Below are 19,250 nucleotides of genomic sequence, written 5' to 3'. Positions count from 1 at the left end.
CATGTTGCTCAGTAGTATGAGTTGCTAAAAGACACAAACTCTAGGTTAAACATGTGCTTTAGGAAGAGTACCCAGTTCTTTCTGGCACTGGATCAAATCCTGGATTTGTTTCGCATAAAGGACATTATTAGTATTGGGCAAAGTATATTGTGTATCTTTCACGTAGGACGTACTAACTTGATTCTCCCCTTTCCATTTGTTGTTCTCATGTAATGCTGCCTCTACTATCTGAGGATTAGTTGCTACTCTTGGTATTTAACATGGGAATGTGGTTGTGAAAATAAGTGTCCTTTCTCCGTCTCCTCTTTCCAGTCTAAGCAGAGCCTATGTGATAACATGCCATGTTTGTCTGGGAAGAAAATTTCTCTCTCCCATGTTGCATTGTATGGCTTTGCCACTAGGTGATCAAGTGAGCCTAAACATTTTTAAAATGCCAGTTTAGTGATGAAACTTAAAAAAAAAAGTGCTAGTTCCACACATGGTTATTTTTTTTTCTATTACCATCTGCTGTCCTCTTATACATCTGTGTGCTAATCTTTCCCATTTTCTGATGTTTTTGTTTAGTTACATGAGCTATACAAAGCTTTTTTGAACACTTACCACTGTAGGCACACACGCAAAATACTTGCTCTTTCCCATTGCTACTGATTGTTATAATACTCTCAACCCGTGTCAAACACATTAAACCCATGTCAAATAATTTGCTCTAAGTGAACCAGCTGTGTTCAACTAGTCCATCAAGCGGGCAGTTGAGTTGTCATGACTGTTTTGACTCACTAGTAGTGTTCATTACTGCAAATAGCTGCTCTTCTGTCTGTAGAGCAATGACTTTTTCTTTGTCTGATCTGTTTGGGTTACAAGTCTCTATCTGGGCTTGAATTCACCCTCGTTTATGCATGTTTTTTGCTCTGTTCCACATGTGGAACTGGCTGTTGAAGAGGTGTTCACATGTGCAGTCAGGTGACTGAATAGAAATTCTAACTGTGTAGTGTCTGCAAAAATAGATGAATATACTGCAAGTGGTGGGTCATCTGCTGCTGAAGTCACAGTTTCCCATTTTGGCTCCACCAATCAGAGTTTTTTCATAAATCAGATCAAATTCTCAAGCACTTAACTGGTCCTTCAGTGCTCTCAGGGTAGCTCTACCAATCAAAGTAGTGTTTTTTCATAAATCGGATCAAATTCTCTAGCACTTCACTGGTCCTTCTGTGCTCACAGGATGAGATCCAGAGCAGTTAACTTTCCTCAACTTCACATTGGCCTTTGAGCCACGTCATGTTATCCTGTCAACTTCCTATTGTTTATGTCTGCTATCTAAAATTTGCTCAAGGTAAATGTTCAGTTGCATTTGAAGCAGTTTTCACTCAGAAAATAAAGTGCTGATTCACTTTTTAAAAAGCAGTTACAAATATTAAGACCATAAAATATTTAAGTAGTTTACTTAAATATAGCAGACAGATGTTTGAAGAGTGATTATCTTAGAATGGGAGGAGAAGATAATTTTACAAAAAAAAATCACCATTTAGATGATCTTAGGTGTGGTATTATGTGAAGTAATAAATCTAAACTTTTGTTAACCTTTGTTCTGGAAAATTTCTATGGCTTAATATCTTTTGAGTAACATGCTTGTTTATTTGGTGCATTGACAAGCTTCTAAGATATTTGCTAAGATCCACTTATTTCACATGTATGAATTGTATAACAGATTTTCATTATACATACAAATGACAAGATGTGATACAAGCTTGATGGGGTTGTCTGGTTATGTCATCCAACGGCATTATGTCTTGTCCCCCTGCTGAGTACGAACTGTTTGTATCAATGGCAGTGTGACTCACTATACTTGATTTCTTTCAAAGTGGACCAGAGTTCTCCATCAGCTGACTTCCTGAACAAGAGTGATGGCTGAACGGTCATTCTGAAATTGAGGAAAATCTCCTGCTTCATATTTTTCTTGCAACATTAATGTTTGGATTTTTAATATGAGTATTTATGATACAAGTACTGACTCAGTTGCTCATGAAGATTGAGGTACCAAGTGTACAGCTGTATTGGCTGATTTCACATTCAGATCTTAAAGGGACATTGTCAACACATTTAGATTATCAAGAACCTGGAAGATTTTTTCCTAAGTTGTTTCTGATATTAATCCTGTGGTATGGCTATATACATCCTTTGTCTTACCTAGGGTTGTTAGATGCACATGTTTGTGAAGGTTTTTGTCAACAACAAAAGATTTTGGAAAGTACTCATATTTTAAGGTGACTATTCCTTTAATTTTTACTGCACTTTCAGATTGATAAATTCTGTATTACATTGCTTGAGTCCAGTAATAGTTATAGGTTTTTTTTTCTCCATAGTATGCTTTGTGCTGATTATGATAGCAGAAGAATGAACCTTCAAATAGGCTGTCAGCTTTTAGCGTTCACTAAAAATAGTGGTCTTTTTCACCTTCTGCATTTTTATAGAAAGCTTAGGAAAAAATACAGTATTTGGATGTCTTTAGGAAGAAAGCAATTCAAACACATTAAGTTAAGTAAGGGCTCACTGTCATATCACACAAAACATTACACTTTATTAGCACACTTTGCACTTAGCTAATTTGACTCCTCATATTTTTCCCAGTTCAGCTTCTCCATTGTTTCGGGTAGTCTGAAATACCAAGCCTTTTACTAGCAGATTTTCTGTCCTCTCGGAATACACTCCTAAACCTTATAGCTATGGCTTATTCAGCAGTACATATGTAGTCACAATTCAACTGAATAGTTTTGAGCGAGGGAAGCAGGCAGCTTTTTATAGTTGATGAAAGGGTTAAATACTAATAGATGTGTTTCTCTTTCTGTGGAAACAGAAAAGGTGAACAATGTAGCTATTTTTATAATGCAGCAGAAAAGTAAAAAACAAATGGATGAGTTGAACCACCTATGTACTTGAATTATTTGCAGTTTGTAGTGAAGTTTCTAGGACTGAGCTCTGAATCTAAGGTAGGTAAAATATGTACCAATGGTGTTTTGATACTCATGTGCAAAGGACCAACGCAGCACTACCAAAACTTGAATCTGATGGAGGTTTGAAATTGCTAAAGCTCTGATACCCTGTGTGTTTCATCTTGCCTATTGTTGTTTGCATAATGAAGTTTTCTTACTATTTTTTTCAGCAGTGTTGCATAGAATGAGGTATGAGAGGATAAAATGTACTTCTCTGAGTAGATTTGAGTGTGGTTGAATTGATGCATGAAGGTATTCTTACCATTTTTTTTCAGGGTGAACTTTTGTTTTAATATTGTGGCTAGAAACAGCACTTTTCAATAACATAAGTTTTTATGAGCTTTTTATCTCACCAGTGTCTTGCACAAACTCTTCAGCATCATAATTATTGATATGGTAAAACTGGCTTAGAGATGAGTTTTTGACTTTTAAACAAATTTGATGTAACAAAAGCACATGCTAACTTCGTTGTTTTGAAGCAGAAAAGCCAACTATAATGTTTCTGTAATCCAAGTGGACTTGGGATAGGTATTTTTCATTCACAGTGATAAATAAGATGCCCTCTGAATTTAAACTCGTACAAGAAACACTGTTTTGATGGGTTACCTGTCTGTGTGCAGTCTTGGTGAAAGCCTTTTCTTCTGCAGTGCATTTCACATATGTACAAAAGCGTCACTAAAAATTTTTGAAACAAACTAAAGTCCAAATGGAAATCAACTCATTAAAAATATTTTGGGAACTTAAAAATATGCTAAGGGCTGGAAAGGCCTATTTCTGACCTGCAAGTTGGAAGGTGTCTTAGAGATGATGACATTGGTTTTAAACACCACAGTTTTTCCCCAAGGGTTTTATCCATACCATGTATGACCATCGAACAATCTAATCTTAGGTTAACTGCTACTTTATAGTTCTCTCTGAACATATGGTTGGACCCATTTGTAGCTACAGTAGCACTCTTGCTGATGGGTTCACACAGTAAAACTTCATGTTGGTCTGTAGAGATCAGTGTGTTTTGCCGTAAAGGCTTAAATACTATAGTATTCCAAGTACATGTAAATAGCGTACTTAGGAGATAAAGTCTAATTGTGCTTGTGGGCCCGGCAGCTTTATTTTTAAGTCACACGTTTTAGGCTGATTCCTTGCTTTTGTGTTTATCTGTGTCTAAGACTGCTGAGCTTAAAAAGAAAACGGTCACACATATGAAATACTGCCCCCTGACATTGCATACATTATGATTTTGCAGTTATACGTTCTGTTTTCTTTAAATTGTTGAGCAGTTTTATTTTCCAATTGGTTTTTGAGGATTGCTACTAGATTTCCTTGCTTTCAAAAGTCAAAATCCTTTTGAGCATGACTTCTGTCTTGGCATTCTGGGGTTATAAACACTGCACTGAAATGGCCTGTGTTGAGTGTGCATCCAAATTTGGAACCAAAGTTTAGGTTATTTCCTGCTTTGTCATGCTGGCGTGGTGGCATAGGCAGTTTGCTTCTCCTGTTGGTAGAGGCAGAGGTTTACACTTCTGGAGCAGCTCTCCCATTCTCCCCCCCCCCCCCCCCCCCCCCAACAAAACCAAATGGGAAAATTTCAGACAGTAGAAAACAACATAGCAAGCTTAAGCATGGTAGTGGCACAAAGGATTTCTCATAGTCTCCTGTTTTCTGTGGAATAGGAATGGTTTTAACATAAATCTATACACCTGTTATGTCAAAGATCTATATGTGAAGTGCTGCTGAAAGTCTGTCTTTTTCACCTCCTACATGATGAGATTAACCATATTGCTTCCAATTTATACTTTTTAGGCTGTAACCTTTAAACATGCCATCTTGTCCACTCTTGAAATGTTTGTAGTTTTCAGTTTTGTTTTATAGTATCCTTCAATGAGAGCTACAGCAGGCATTGTTGCAAGTGTGTTTTCATGTTGCGAGGTGGAACTGAATGCCTTTCAGCCTTCCCAGAGCAACAAAGTTCACTGAAAGTCTCAATAATAATCACATCAGACTTAAGTGTTCTTAAAATCACTTGTCTAGTTCTAATCCAGTCTATTTTTAAAGGCAAATTTAAAAGTTAAAACAAGCTTACTTTATTTTTTTTCTGATGAAAATGATCTCATTGATCTGTTTCACTAGCAGAAAGAAGTGAGATACTTCCTCATGTTCTGAATATCAAATATGCTTTGACCACTTTGAATCTTTAAGTGCTCAGTATTTCAATAAATTTGACTTGGAAGGGGCAGTGCCATAACATGTTCCTTGATTGTTAAGGGAGGGGTGATCACATTAATGCTGCCAAAGCTTAAGCAGATGATACAAATGTCTATCTCTGGCTGATATTCTTGGATTTACTAAAACGTAATCAGAGAAAGTCTGAGGATTGTTAGGAGTACCAAAATTTAATCTCTTGGCTTGACTGGAACTGTTCATTTGCCTCAGGTCATTATTGACTCCTTGGGTATACTAGCTTTCTTATTTGGGTGCTTAAAGGAAGGTGTCCCATAGTTGAAGTATTCTTGTCTTTTTGAAATGTATTTGCACTTCATCACAGCCAATTGTGGGAGGCAAGGCAAATACGTATAGTTAAAGAGCCAGGAGTTTGGTGATCTTGTGAAGCACAAGTATGTATTTTTTTTCCCCAGTGTCTCCATAGTTATGTTTATTCTCTTTAAGCTTGTTTTCCCTTTTCATACTGAATTGTTACATTCAGTCTTGGATTTCTGTTGTAGACATTCCATATCTCTGAAGCTGGAAGGGAAGAACTATTTGTGTATGTGTCTGAGTTATAATTCAACTGAGGCTCTGATGAAACTGATTGTGTTGCTTGAGAGTCCTGCTTGCTGTTGCTTTTTTCTTGTAGTACATTTTGTACCTTTAACAACACACTGAGTCTTTTAGTTCATAGAATATTCCCATATCTGTATCTCCCACTTAAAGAGTGTATTAATGTTTCCACTGTTGTGATTTTTAGCATTATATTGTCTGGCCCTTTTTTCAAGTTGCTTTCACTTCTTGTTTATGCAACAGATTGGAATTCCATATAATTTGTGAGTGTTAGTATCTAGCTAATACAGAACTCTTATCAAATGTCTAGTTTGCATTGCATGATTATGGTGCTAATTTTAATTGTCCAAAGTGTAGACCAGTCTCATTTAAAGAAAAATAATTAGTGCAGATAGGGGAGAATGATTGTATGTGTATTTAGGATAAATCTTTCATATGTATTAAAAGATCCTTGATATTTTTTTTTAAAGTGGACTAGCCTGTGAGCCATAAGAGACTTCTAATGATCCTGTAGTATATTTCTGTGATATATAGAAAGGATATTACATGTGCATGAAGTGTTTTCTATGTATCAGCATATTTTTACTACTATAATGCTGAATATTGACAGCAAACAGGATTTCAGGTTCTTTATTATTGCCTGTATATTTTTGTTTAAAAAAAAAAATTTAATCACTCTGGCACTGTAAAGTTGGCCCCTAAAGGACTAGATTTTTCAAAAATTTATTGCATAGGCAATTTCAGTCATACCTTAATGATAAATCAAGTATCTGTTATCTCAGCACCTGTTGTTTTCATTCTAGAGACAGTGTTTCTGCCTCAGTTAATTGATTTGCCCTAGCTCACATAAATCTACAGTCCACTATAGATTTAAGCCTAAATTTTTTTCAGTGGGGAAACTAGGTTAGTGCCTACAGCGGAATTAAAATATGTAAGAAGTTGCTGGCTGCAAGAAATGATATGAACCTTAGTCAGGAACCTTGAATGAATATGATTGGGAGACTGAATAGATAAGACTTCTGGTTGTATGAAGATGACAAGAGGATCTGTCAAAATCTGATCCTACTCTAGTTATTCTAATATGTATATTAAATGTGGATCTTGCAGCACTGCAGTGGTAGATAAAGAGAATAGCAGATAAATGAGCTGGTTATGTCTAACATAGTTCCATGGCTTTAATATTTGAGGTCTTTTAGAAGACCGGTCTAGCAGGAACTGCAGTGCAGATGAGGTCTCTAGTTACGGGGTTTTGACAGCAATTCAGGGACTTACATATTGAAAATAATGCTTAATGTCTTGACTTCGCCGGGAAACTTTTACCCCAATAATGACATCTGGTGTCTGCTCAGTGTAGCCACTCCCATTTCCTTTAATTTTTAGGGTTTTCATCTGTCTACATGTAACTGCTATTGCTTGTGGAGAGCAGGTTGTTAACCTGATTTCATCCAGTAATAATATTTGAGGATAAATTACCTGAATACATTGTGCATTTTGTCAATGTCTCGTTGAGCCAAAACACTACACTGAACAAATCCAGAATACTTATCGTTGGAATCAATTTAGGGCCCTGACATTCTTTTTTGGTACCCAGCTTACGGTATATGAGTGAAAAGTTGCCCTCTTTCTTCCACCACTGCCAGCCCTGCCCCCCCCACCCCCCAAGGGCTTTGAATCCCAGAATGCTGACTTGATTGTATGCATCTATGTGTAAGACATATCCAGCCTACCTACCTGCTCTGCTCCTGAACTTAGGGCCTCTCATGTGCTCATAGTTGTGCCAAACTTGCTTCAAGTTGTGAGTGTGACTTCATGTAGTAAAATAAATCAATGATTGATTCAGATCCTTAATAAGCTGGACTGTGAACTGTAGTGGTTCAGAATCTATTTCAAAACAGCTGAGTAGTGGTGATAAACTCCGGGCGGGAGTTATGGGGAAGTCTTGGGGCAGTTATTCAGAAGAATTGCCTTATGTTCGTGAGTCAATAAGCTACTTTCAGTCAGCTTGTTAGTACTTTGGGTTGATAACCACCAAAAAGGTGGAGAGAATTTTGTATACAACTCTGTCTTTGTTTTTTCCCCTTTGGTGGGTGTTTTTGGTTTGGGGTTTGGTGTTTGGGGTCTTTTTTTTTTGGTGTTTTCCCTACTCAGTGTGCTGGCAACTGTGAGATTCATTACCCTTCTCCAGTATACGGAGAACAGAGGCCTGGCTTAGCACTGTGAATTGCACTGACTGAGCCAGGACCAGCTAAGTAAAGTCATTGCTGTGAAGCAGAAAGGCTGCAGTAATTAAGGCCTTGATCCAGGGCTTGACAAGGTCAGTTATTTTTGGAATAAAACATTCAGAAATATTTTTAGGAAATATGACCAAAATCATCTTTAAACCCAGATTCTTTGAGGCTGACTTTAAAGCTATGTTTGGTATGGATGGTTATTTTAGCTTTTTTTTTTTTTAAGTTTATAAAAGCTCAGATAGAGCCTATTTTTAGCAGCTTGCCTTTACTATATTCAGTCAAATAACTTTGGAAACCACCAGGATTTGGTAGTTGAATTATCCCATTTCAGATTATTTCAGTAGTGATTTATTTACTGATCTGTAACTAACTGATAAGGTGCATCTTTAAGTGACAGTTTCCATTACGTTAAAGTAAAAGTGTTGATCACAGTTGCTTTGCTGCTTATATATTTCAATTAATTTGATGTAAGGAAAACTTAAAGTTCTTCCCTTTTTGGGATTATTGTATATCTGTCACATCAGTGCTTAAGTATTTCAAATGTTAGTGGCTTTTTTCTTCTTCATTTCAGTGCTGTTCTTCCCTGTTTAGTTACTCACTGGAATTCACTATACAGGAAGTCCATTCTGTCTTTGGTTTTTTTGGTTGTGGTTTTTTTTTTTTTTTTTTGAGAATGTCATATAATTGTGGGAGATTCAAGGACTGAATTGTTTTTGAAACTTACCAAGGACCTCATCTAAATTGGAGCACTTAGAAGTTAATCAAGAAGTTATCACTTATATAATATGTTATTTAGAACTCAATTAAATTTGTTCTTAGATGAAAGAAACAGGACAAATCTTTATACTAAACTGTCATTTTTGAAACTCTGTCACTTAATAATGTTGGGAACTGTTTTAGGCACCGAAGACGTCAGTGTATCTTGAGATTTTAAGTTTGAAGTCTTAGTAAATCCTACCATGTATTCATCATTCCTTTATTGTTCAGTATGAACATAGTCTAAAAATGCTTCCTTGACACACACCCTTTCTGTTTTCACGTGCGTACTTTTCAATGTGGTGATTTTGTATTCCAAAATGGTCATTTCTTGCATTGTTTCTCCTTTTCAGGCTGCTTTGGGTTGCTTTTTTGCTTTTCTTGATGCTAGTTTTGGTTTTGTTCTTGGCACAAACTTTTTTGGGTGGAATTTCAAAATGCCTGAAGTTGCGCAATTAAATAGTCTTTAAGCAGTACATTCAGTGCCAGACTTGGAAACCCAGAATGTGTAAAGGTATGAGCATCTATAAAAGTGATACTAAGCACAGAGAATTTTTTTGATGCATATTTCAAGATGGATATGCAATGAAATCATTGCCTATAGAATACAAACTTGCAAGCTCAGGCAAAGCAAGCAGCTGATATGCTTAAATATACTTCTGTGATGGTTTGTTTTTTGGGTTTTTTTTGGATGAAAGGTTTGGTGTCTCTTGTGCAATTCACATAGCTGTTTTGTCTCTATATTATTTTTAATTATGGAAGTAATATCTGACTGGATCTTTGATTTTTTGCTGTAGGGCTTTCAGACTGGGCAGGATGAGTATAAGATCACATGTTTGGAGCTTCAATAGTTAATTGAAGCCATAAATGGTTGTTTGTTAAAAAGGTTTTTAAAAAAATGCTTAGCAGCAAAATGCTGAGGAGCAAATGACTTTTTTTCATCCCATTTATTTTCCTAAATACTTTAAATTTTATTTTCTTAAATGGAACTTAACGTAGCCTGTGTTATGGAGATAGTGGTTGTATCAAGAATGCTCTCTTCTTTCTTAAATTCTGTAACTGGTGTGCTGAGGAATTTAATTTCTGGCTTGACTTTAGGAAAAGTCTGCTGCTGCACTTGTGTTCTGCTTTGAAAACCTTTTGCTAACTACTTTTTGTTTGTTTTGTTTAAACTTGCAACTCATTTGTTCCAGTCACCTGAAATACCGAAAGCTTCCAAATACCACCAAATCAATGTCCTAACTGCGTGTGCAAAAATAATTTTATCAACTGCTAATCTGTGTGCCAGTAAGGGATGAAGCAAAAACCGTGTAACTACCTTGTAATCCTCCATAGACATTCCAAATAAGAAACTGTGATTAGTGCTTGTCTTGGATGTTGTAGTAAGTCTTAGGTATTTATAATGTAGTTAACTAAAGAATTATATAGGACATGAAAAATTACGTTGCTTATAATAACCTTGCTGTAGCCTATAGGGAAGGACAGCTGTATATAGGTGAATTTAGGTTTTGGAATCTCCTAACCTCATGGAGGAAAGTTGGTTTTGGGTAGCCATCCTTACTGCAAAATTGTTGCCATTGATACCCAGACTTTCGGAGTGTGAATGAGTACAGGAGAAATTATGAATGCTTGAACAGCATTTTCCATTTCCTTGGGGGGGAAGATGTTGAGTTAATGGAAGCATGAGTTTGGACCTTGATAAAATTTAGTAGACTTTCCTAAAACCGTTTATGAGGTCTTCTCCAGAAGATAAAATAATTTGAGATAGAATACTATTTTTTAGCTTCAAAAGAAAAGGGAGTGTATGTGTGTAATACAGTTGAATGTTTGTGGCTGAGCCTTCCAAAAGATGGGCAATTGGCAGCTAAAAAGGGAGAAGTGGAATGATAATATGTGCTGTCCCTGGTGTCAGAAATGATTAACTGTTGGATTAAATATAGAGTTAGATCAAGAGATTAGGGTTCAGTGACTGATTACTTCTTATTTTTACTTACACAGTAATTTAGGGGGTTTGAGGTATACGCAGTTCTAGAAAAGAAGTATTTACCTGTTTCTGTGTATTTTGGGATAGTATTCAAACAGAGCATGCCTCACATTTGTCTCTGTGTTACTCAATCACCTCGTACAAGGATAGATTTTATTAACTTGTGCCCCCTCTGCTGGCTAGTTTTCCAATTACAAAGTAAAAAGACAAGTTTGTGTAGGTGAAGTACTCTGATGTGCTATTTTAGCCCAACATCAATGTATAAAAGTCCCTTTTATGAAGGTAAAACTATAGCAAAAACCATGTGAGCCCTAATTTGTGAGAGTCAGTGGTGATGTTGAGAGTTGGTGTTGCTATCGTCATGGGCTAACTCAAGACTCCTTCAGCATTTGTCAAAGATGTTTCTTTCCCTCATCCCTCAGTTGACAAGATTTGGTGTTTTTACCCACCCTGTGTGTGTATATTGCTTGATATGCAGAGGAACTCGATCTTTATGGTTCTTGGGACTATGGAGGACTACACTTTGAGTTTCTAAGACCTGCTACTGTCATTTGCATTTCTGATAGCGGTCATTTTCCCCTTAAGATGTAGAGCACTTTTCTTTTAGATGGAGTAAGGTGCTTTCTCAAATTACCTTTAACAGCTGATTAATTTACCTGTGTTCTCCCTGAAACCTGTCTTTGTGGCTGAGGTAGTATTCCCAGCTGCCCAGCATGAAGGGGAGGCAGAGCATAAGTCCTCCCAGCTTGGATACTGCAGGGAGAGCTAAAAGGTTTCAGTGTTATGATAGAGAATGTGTCTCCGTACTGCAGATGTTTGTGGACTAGCGTTAATAGTAAGAATCTTTCTGCTGTCCTGCAGCCCTCTCAGAAAAACAATGGGCATTTTTTCTTTGTGGTAGTGTAATTCCTAGAATACCGTTTCATTAAGTTGTTTTGTGAGATTCCAATCTGTGACCAATCTGATGTCCGTCTTTGCTATTAATCAAGCATCAAGGGAGATTTCTGGTTTATGTTAATTTCTTTTATGACTTGAAAACTTCATAACAGACTTCAAAACATGTCCTGTGTAAAACTCAAGCTGGTTAGTGTAGCTTTCATTGAACTTTCTTCTGAGGCTTCTGAAAGTGATCTTGAAATACCTCTGCTCTACAAATACCTGGTCTTCTGCTGATAAGACAGAATTGCTGCCACTGCAAAACCGCATTATCTGTTGAACAATCGACAGCATCAGGGGAGTATATCAAAATCTTACGGACAACAAAACAGAGACAAGTTAGCAACTTTTTTGTGCATGAAGCCTGGCTTGTCAGAGATCTTAATCCCATACAGAATTCCAGTATGTTCTTCAGCTCTTACTCATTCAGGCTGAAATCACAGAATTTTCTCTGACCCTTAAGTGGTTCCCATTCATGGGGTCATTTTCTATTCTAAAACAGCCATAACAAACAAATATGGTTTCAAAGCTGTTTTTATCATGGAGGTTCAGTTACTTGGATAACAGCATGATAGAGTTCAGAGATGTACTTTTCAGTTTGGCTGCAGAATCGTGGAGCTCTTGTGGTGTATCCTGTGAGAAGTCAGATTTATCAAAGCAAATGTTCTGGTAGAAGCTGCCCACCCTTCTTGCTCTTCCCCCCCTCCTGCCCCCTCCCAGTGTATTTTTGCTGACATTCTGGTAGATCGGAGCTTAATAGTGTGTTTGTGCTAAATATTAATTAAGTGATAATGCAGCATAGGTTCATCTGGGAAAGCTTCCATTTAAAGACATTGTGCTTATCAAGTAGTAGGAAAGGATTTGCTAATCTACTGAAGTAGAAAGCATATTCATTCCTGAGTACTATAGTGTGTACGTATATGTGCATGATTATGGTGCATGTCTACAAACATTTGAAAAAATCTTAAAGGGTGAAGTAGTTTTTGTGAAGAGTTATATTGCCAATTATGAATTCACTGAAATACTACTATGATGCCAATGTATTCAGCAGTGTTTGTGACTTGGGAAACAATTGTGTGAATGCATAAAATACAATTGATTCTATAGGTCTTCACAACTGTTGCTTGGTTCTGCAGGGATAATAGAAAATAGTCAAAGTTGCTGAAAATGCAAGTGGGACAAGCAAGAAGTTGCACAAGATGGTACAGTTCTTAAGTAGCTGAGTATCAGAGCATAGAGCAGCTGCTAAATGCCTCTGTGTACTTGACTGATAGTGTTGTGTCTTGAGCAATGAAGGAGAAAGTCTGTAATAAATGTTAAATTAATGTTTTAGACGTTTCACGATTTTGCTAAAGCATAACTGAAGTTCCCAAGATACAAAAAGTAAGTGAAAACTAAGATGGATCTGAACCATCTGTTTTAGTTTGTTGAAATTCAAGCTCAGTGTTTTGGTATTTTTTTAAGCTGTTATCAGTTAAAAAAAATAGCTTTAAAGCTAATAATTTTGTGGTCTGACTTTAGATTTCATTTTAAACTATTGTTTTTGAACAATAGGTGCTCACAGATTCTCACAAGCATTTATGAGAATCTTGACCTTTTAAATTCTAAAAAACCTGATTGAATAAGAAAAAGTGATAGTGTATTTCTGTATTTCCTTGTCAGATGACTAAGTTTACTGGCAGTTAGGACTGATACTTCTGAAAATAAAAAGGCTCTGCTGAGATAATGTAGTGTATGATGGATGTGCAATACAAATTCTGTTAAATTTTGTAATTTACTGAAATGAAAGCGGACCTTTCAGACATTTGATCGTGGTCTGAAAATGATTTTTTTTTTTTTTCGAGTGATTAGTAATGTGCTCTGTTAAAAATATGCACTTTATTTCAGTTTACATTTATTTTCAACTTCTAGCCTTTCTTGGGCATGAAGCTTTTGTACTAAGTACTACTTTTTATGGTAGTTGCTTGTTGAACATGTCATTTTTAGTCTCTGACTTGGTGTTTATTTGGTTATATTTCTACCTCAGCTATTTCTTAGGTTTTTCAATACTTCTGACTCTGAAATTTAATATTTAAATGTGTGCATTGAGATAACAGTAGTCTTAAACCGATTTTTTCCTATTGCATGTGTACTATTGTATGCTTGCACATCTAAAGGTCACAACAACTCTTGAGTTGCTTTACCTGTACACTTTGAAGAAAAAAAAAATTAGTAATCCATTAATGTATTAATCAGTCATGCTGAAACTGGTTGCTAAACCTATTTGCCTATGAAAGTGAATTCTTAGTTTTGAGAGTCTTTACCAGACAATAATGTGTCTTGATAATTTGATACACTTCTGGCTTGGTCTGAGGCTCCCTCTCAGAGTATCACACAAGCTGGGGTGAGCTGGCTGTGCCTCTTCCTGTCACCTTGTGTGAGCTGTGCAGAGCTCAGTGGTGCTCGCAGCTCTGTATTTGCTTTGTATTTGAGCACAGAACTACTTCAGCTGGAGACTGAAGAAATGGCAACCAATGTAACTTGAGTTGCATTGTGATTTGGAACAAATAGTTGTGAAGCTGTCAAATTGTTCAAAAGAATGCATGTTGTGTAACAGATAAGTTAGTTTTAAGGCTTTGAATCTCTTGTTTGTTCCTTTTTAGCCTAGCAAGCTTGCAAGATTACTCTGGTATTGATGCTGATTTTTAAATAACTTTCAAAAAGAGGCGTGTGGGGTTTTTTTTGTCACCTTGGTGCATATTTGTCCTTGAAAATGCAGATTGCAGGTGAATGAAAAAACCCTCTTGTAGCACATTACAATACTTGGTGGTTGGACAGGATGATCAGCCATTAAAACTTTAGATGCTTCTTACTTAGCACTTTTTTCAGCACTGCTATGAACCTTCAGAGGGAGAAGCAGGGAAAAGCTTATTATTGAAAGGAATTTGCCATCAGATTACTCTGGCAGCTACTTAGACTGAAAAGGATACCAAATGAGCCAATTTGGTTACATGACGCAATTAGCTGAAGTCCCTGTGGGAGCTAGTATCCACTGAATTTTCAGCTGGAAAAATAAGTAATATTAGTTAGTTTTTCCAAAATACATGTTTATAAGTAAATCTATTTAAAAAATCTTTAAAATAAAACTTGAAAATAACTTTTCAGTTTACTGTAGCTTGAGTGGTATATTGGGAGTCAAACTGCCACAGTTTAAATGTAGCAGTTGAGTTTTTGGAATCTAAAATGTTTATCCACTATCAGTGGTTATAATCTGTCTGAAAACAGATAACACAAGAACAGAAGTATCTTGGCTTGTATGCTTGTTAGAATAGGCCTATATAATGCTCGCTTAAGTTACAAGTGATGTTTCCCAGGGTATTGGTACTGAAGCCAAGTTGATCTTTGCCCTACTTACTTTAAGAACTCAGGGTTTCACACTTTCTATCTTTGACTTTCCTGTGTGGAAATTTAAGATGATGCTAAAATTAGCTGCTGGATTATTTTTGCTTTTGAAATGAACAAAACGTCATGGTGATTAGGTAGTTGTCAGAGTAAGTTGTAAACAGGCTTGTTATTTACACCTTGGTATGCTGAGCTGATTTCCAGTGCGTTTCAGCATACCTGTAAGTTGCTAAAGAGCTGGTAGTGTGTGCTCTGACACTCACTGTTTCACTGCGTAACTGACATAACTAAAATAACTGAGCTGTGCTGAACTGATTTCATATGCATTCACATATGCATCCACTATGGTGTTGCTATGTATTTTGAAGAATATGATATTTCTAAGATGTGTAAAGTTGCAGTGTTTTATTTTACTAGTATATTTCTAAAGGAAATTGATTAGATTTGATTAGATTGAAATAAAGTTCTAAAATGGCAGTTGACAAAACTGCTGTGGTTTATTTTAAAAAATTGGGAAGGGTAAGTCTTCTGGAATTTCATTTTGCCTTTGTATGCCTTCATATAGCTAAGGTGAAGAGTAGGGTCAGAAGAGTCAGTGGTGTTCTTTAAGAATTAATGACGTGGAAATTTTCAGTCAAAAATAGTAAACCTCAATAATTGACATTTTATCTGAAATTCTTGATATATTCTAATTATGTTTCTGCTCCTTTAGGTGGAATGTAGATACTTGTTTCATGTTTCTAAATTGCATGGAGCTGTGCGCCTAGGTGCATCTAAGTGAATGCAGCTCTGTTCACTCGTCTTTAAATAATTCAGTGGTGAATTGTGTACTCTGTGACTTGATTTCTTAAGTTCTTTCTAGAAAGCATAATATTTATAGCTGTATTGATGAGTTGATGAACTCAAGTTTACTGTATTTTCATGTCTAGCTAGTGAAGAAAAGATTTCAAGGGGAAACTTTGCCTTATTTAACAGGTGTGAAGCATTCTGCACCAGTGCAATGCTAGTGTTTCCACAGTTATCCTGGAGATGATACATGTGGAAATGCGGGTTACTTTGTCTTTGGGGTCTGAGGCTCTCAAATTGTTTTTGCTCTAGCTACAAATGAATGTTGTTCTTGTTCTTGTAAAAGGACATTCTTGCTTTTGTAAATATGTTGTTATATGAGTTGATTCTTGACTTACATTATTGCAGATCATCCATTGTACAGGTAAAATGCTTGAGAAATTATAAAAGATAGATTGAGGATGAAGTAATTTCTCCCCCAGAAACTTTTACTGGGGAAGCTCAAGCTTAAAATTTCTTATTTCCTTCCGTATAATTTCGTAATAATTCTGAGCCCAAAATGTTTAAATTTAAGGCTTAAATTTTAAATGGGTAAAATTGGTAAAGATTATAGTTGAGGTACAAAAAAGTGTTTAAAATAATAAGGGTATCCGGATAATAAGGGTTGTCAGAGGCTAAAATTTTAATACTTATTTCACATTGGACCTAAATATTGACCTAAAGAGCATTGCTTATAACATTTTAAATTCAAAATCTTATTTTTGTCAATTGTAAAATTATTTTTACAATCATTTATTAGCTGTAGGATTAAAGTATTTCTATGTTCTGTATTCATGAGAATAATATCCTTCTCTTCTAGTTAGAAACCCTGCTTTCAATATTATTTCAGTGCAATGTAATTAGCTTCCAGCTGAGGTTTTGCAGTTCTGGTGAACTACAAGTTGGAAGTATAACATGCCATAACTGTTCTTCAGAATTAAATAAGGCTAAATATTCTTAGGAAATTATTTTAATTAAAACTGAGTGTATTTTGAGAGTCTTTAAATTCTTTTGAGTAATTTTTAAAATTGGATTAGCTTTGCTTTTGTGGGAGAGATTGATCTTCATTGTTTAATTTTATTTTTGCATAATTTTCGTCTGTGGCAATGGTGTGCTGCTAACAGAAAAATTTGGGATTTTCACTAAGGTTTGAAAAAATATTGAGCAAATAACTTTTTAATTTTTCTTTTGGCCTATAGTAAATTTATCACTGTAAATGTGGTGTTGCCACTTCAAACTGGACACCTGTCACCAAATATATTTCAAATTGTTAGGTGATATTTCTGTTCTAAGCACACAATTAGTAGATGATCCTTTATATCAAATGGGTTCCAAAAAAATGGATTTAAAAGGTCTTTTGCTTAAAACCTATTTGTTCTCTCTCCATATTTTTAGAGTAAGTTATAAGCATTCATGAGATAGTTTGTCTTTATAAGCAGAACTAGACTGTGGGTCTAGTTGTATTTTTCTTTATTGTTTTCTGAAGAAGAAAAACGAGGCCTTAAACTTGGCAATAGAGAGTAGGACCCACTAAACAAAAGCTTGTGGTGGCTTCTATCCAGTCCATCTTTAACCCTAGCTAGAGTGGAATGTGCTGCCTGGGCTTGGAGTTGATGTGCATGGATTACTTTGGGATCCTCTTTCTCAGGAGGGGCAGAAGGCTCCTAGTGTACTGGAAGTGGGAAAAGGAAGTGCCAATAGCAAACCAAAATTTTTTTTGTTACAGCTAAACTATTTGAATGTCTTGGTGGTGTCACAGAAAGTCTTACGTTGTATATATTTTATCTTAGATACACTTTCTATATGAATCATTTATTTTTCAAGTACTTGTTTCTGAAGTCTTGCATGTGTGGTTGAACAGCCTTGGCCAAAATGTAACTGGTACTGTTCACATCAGATTTTTCCTTAATACATAGAGTATTAGTTCTTAACCTGGGGATTGTGATCACAAGATATTATGCAAATTCTTTAGTTGGTCACAGTAATTAAAGTGTGCATAAAATCAACCCTGGAATAGGAGGAATTGGAAGTATCTCAGGTTTGAAGAGACAGTTGCTCCTCTAGACAGCTGCTAGCTTGTCAGAATACTGCAGTACCCATTGTTCTTGAAGTCCCATGTTAACCATTTTTGACATGTTTTTGTATGCATTTATTGAATACAGATATATCAATTGTCTAGCTTTACATGGCCTAACTGCAAAAAGGCTCAGAAACCCATAGCACTGTACTACATAGTACATGAGAATAAGTACCTCAGGCCTCATCATTTTGTCGGTGGGTATCAGTGGCCATTTAATGACTGAACAGAAGCTTATGAATTTGTTACATCATTTTAAATGGAATTGCTTTTTTTTTTTTCCTCCTTAGGGACGAAACCCCTTTTTTCTGGAGCCAGCAATAATTATAACAGTTACTGATGGAAGTAAATTAACTACTACCAGTGGGATACAGGAAGAGGTAAGATCTGACCTTTGTTTAAAATGATGTGTACTAAACGTTGTGTTAGAATACTGTTTACAGTAGGAGCATAAATGGCTCCTCAACACTAAAAGCTTAAACTTGCATGTTTTTTTCTTTTAATTAGAGGTAATTTTATGCAATAGTACTACAAAAATCTGAATAGCTCTTTTTCCTTATCACATGTGACAGAAGCATGTAGTATAACTGTTGGTCTGTATAGTAGACTCAGTTTGCTGTTTCTATCCAGGGATTTCATGGCTTTTCAGATAGGTTAGCAAAGGAAATTGATTTCTGTAAAGCATTTATGTCTTTAACTGGTCTAGATATAAGTTCTTTATGTATAGACCCAAATTAATGCAGTGATTTCCCAAAGGATGTGGCCACTAGGGAGTATGTGAAATATGTATTTCTTTCACACTGGGCTCTTAAAGTGATTATAATCAAATTGGTTATGTCCTTATAATCCAAGATAAGAGCTGAAGAAATGTATTTCAAATTAAATCTGTAGAGCAGTTTAAAACACCAGATCTTAGTATATTGGAGTACCTGCTGAGACATCTGGCAAACTCAGAGTTATAGCAAATGATGAGGCACTGATTTATTTTAACTTACTGGCCGTTTTGAATTCTTTTCCTTAAAAAGATGGAAGAGGTCACTAGTGGTAGGACTGGTCTAACCATCTCAATGCCCACTCCATGCAGTAGTAAAAAAAAAAAAAAAAAAAAAAAAAAAAAACAACAAAAAAAAATCCCTATGCTCATTCTCTTTTCAGGGAAAACGTTAATACCTAAAGGTTTGTTCTAAAGCTTAAGGGCAGAATTCAGACTTCTCCCTGTGGTACACAACACTTGACCATACAGATTAACTTGTCATTCACTGCTGTTCATTAGTTACTTGAATTTCTCCTATTATGTA

At 35.9% G+C, this 19,250-nt stretch overlaps 1 protein-coding gene across 1 annotated transcript in view; it reads left to right on the top strand.

Moving 5' to 3' along the window:
- Positions 1-19,250, top strand: part of INTS6 (integrator complex subunit 6) — a 48,313-nt gene that overhangs the window by 2,388 nt on the left and 26,675 nt on the right. The window contains exon 4 of the mRNA XM_082483580.1: positions 18,243-18,332. Within this exon, the coding sequence (XP_082339706.1) occupies positions 18,243-18,332 (90 nt within the window). The remainder of the gene's footprint in view (positions 1-18,242; positions 18,333-19,250) is intronic.

Source organism: Vanellus vanellus (assembly GCF_965231255.1).
Source record: "Vanellus vanellus genome assembly, chromosome: 1".
Classification (NCBI taxonomy): Eukaryota; Metazoa; Chordata; class Aves; order Charadriiformes; family Charadriidae; genus Vanellus; species Vanellus vanellus.
The sequence above is the reverse complement of the archived record's forward strand: the minus strand, read 5'-3'. Positions and strand labels throughout refer to the sequence as shown.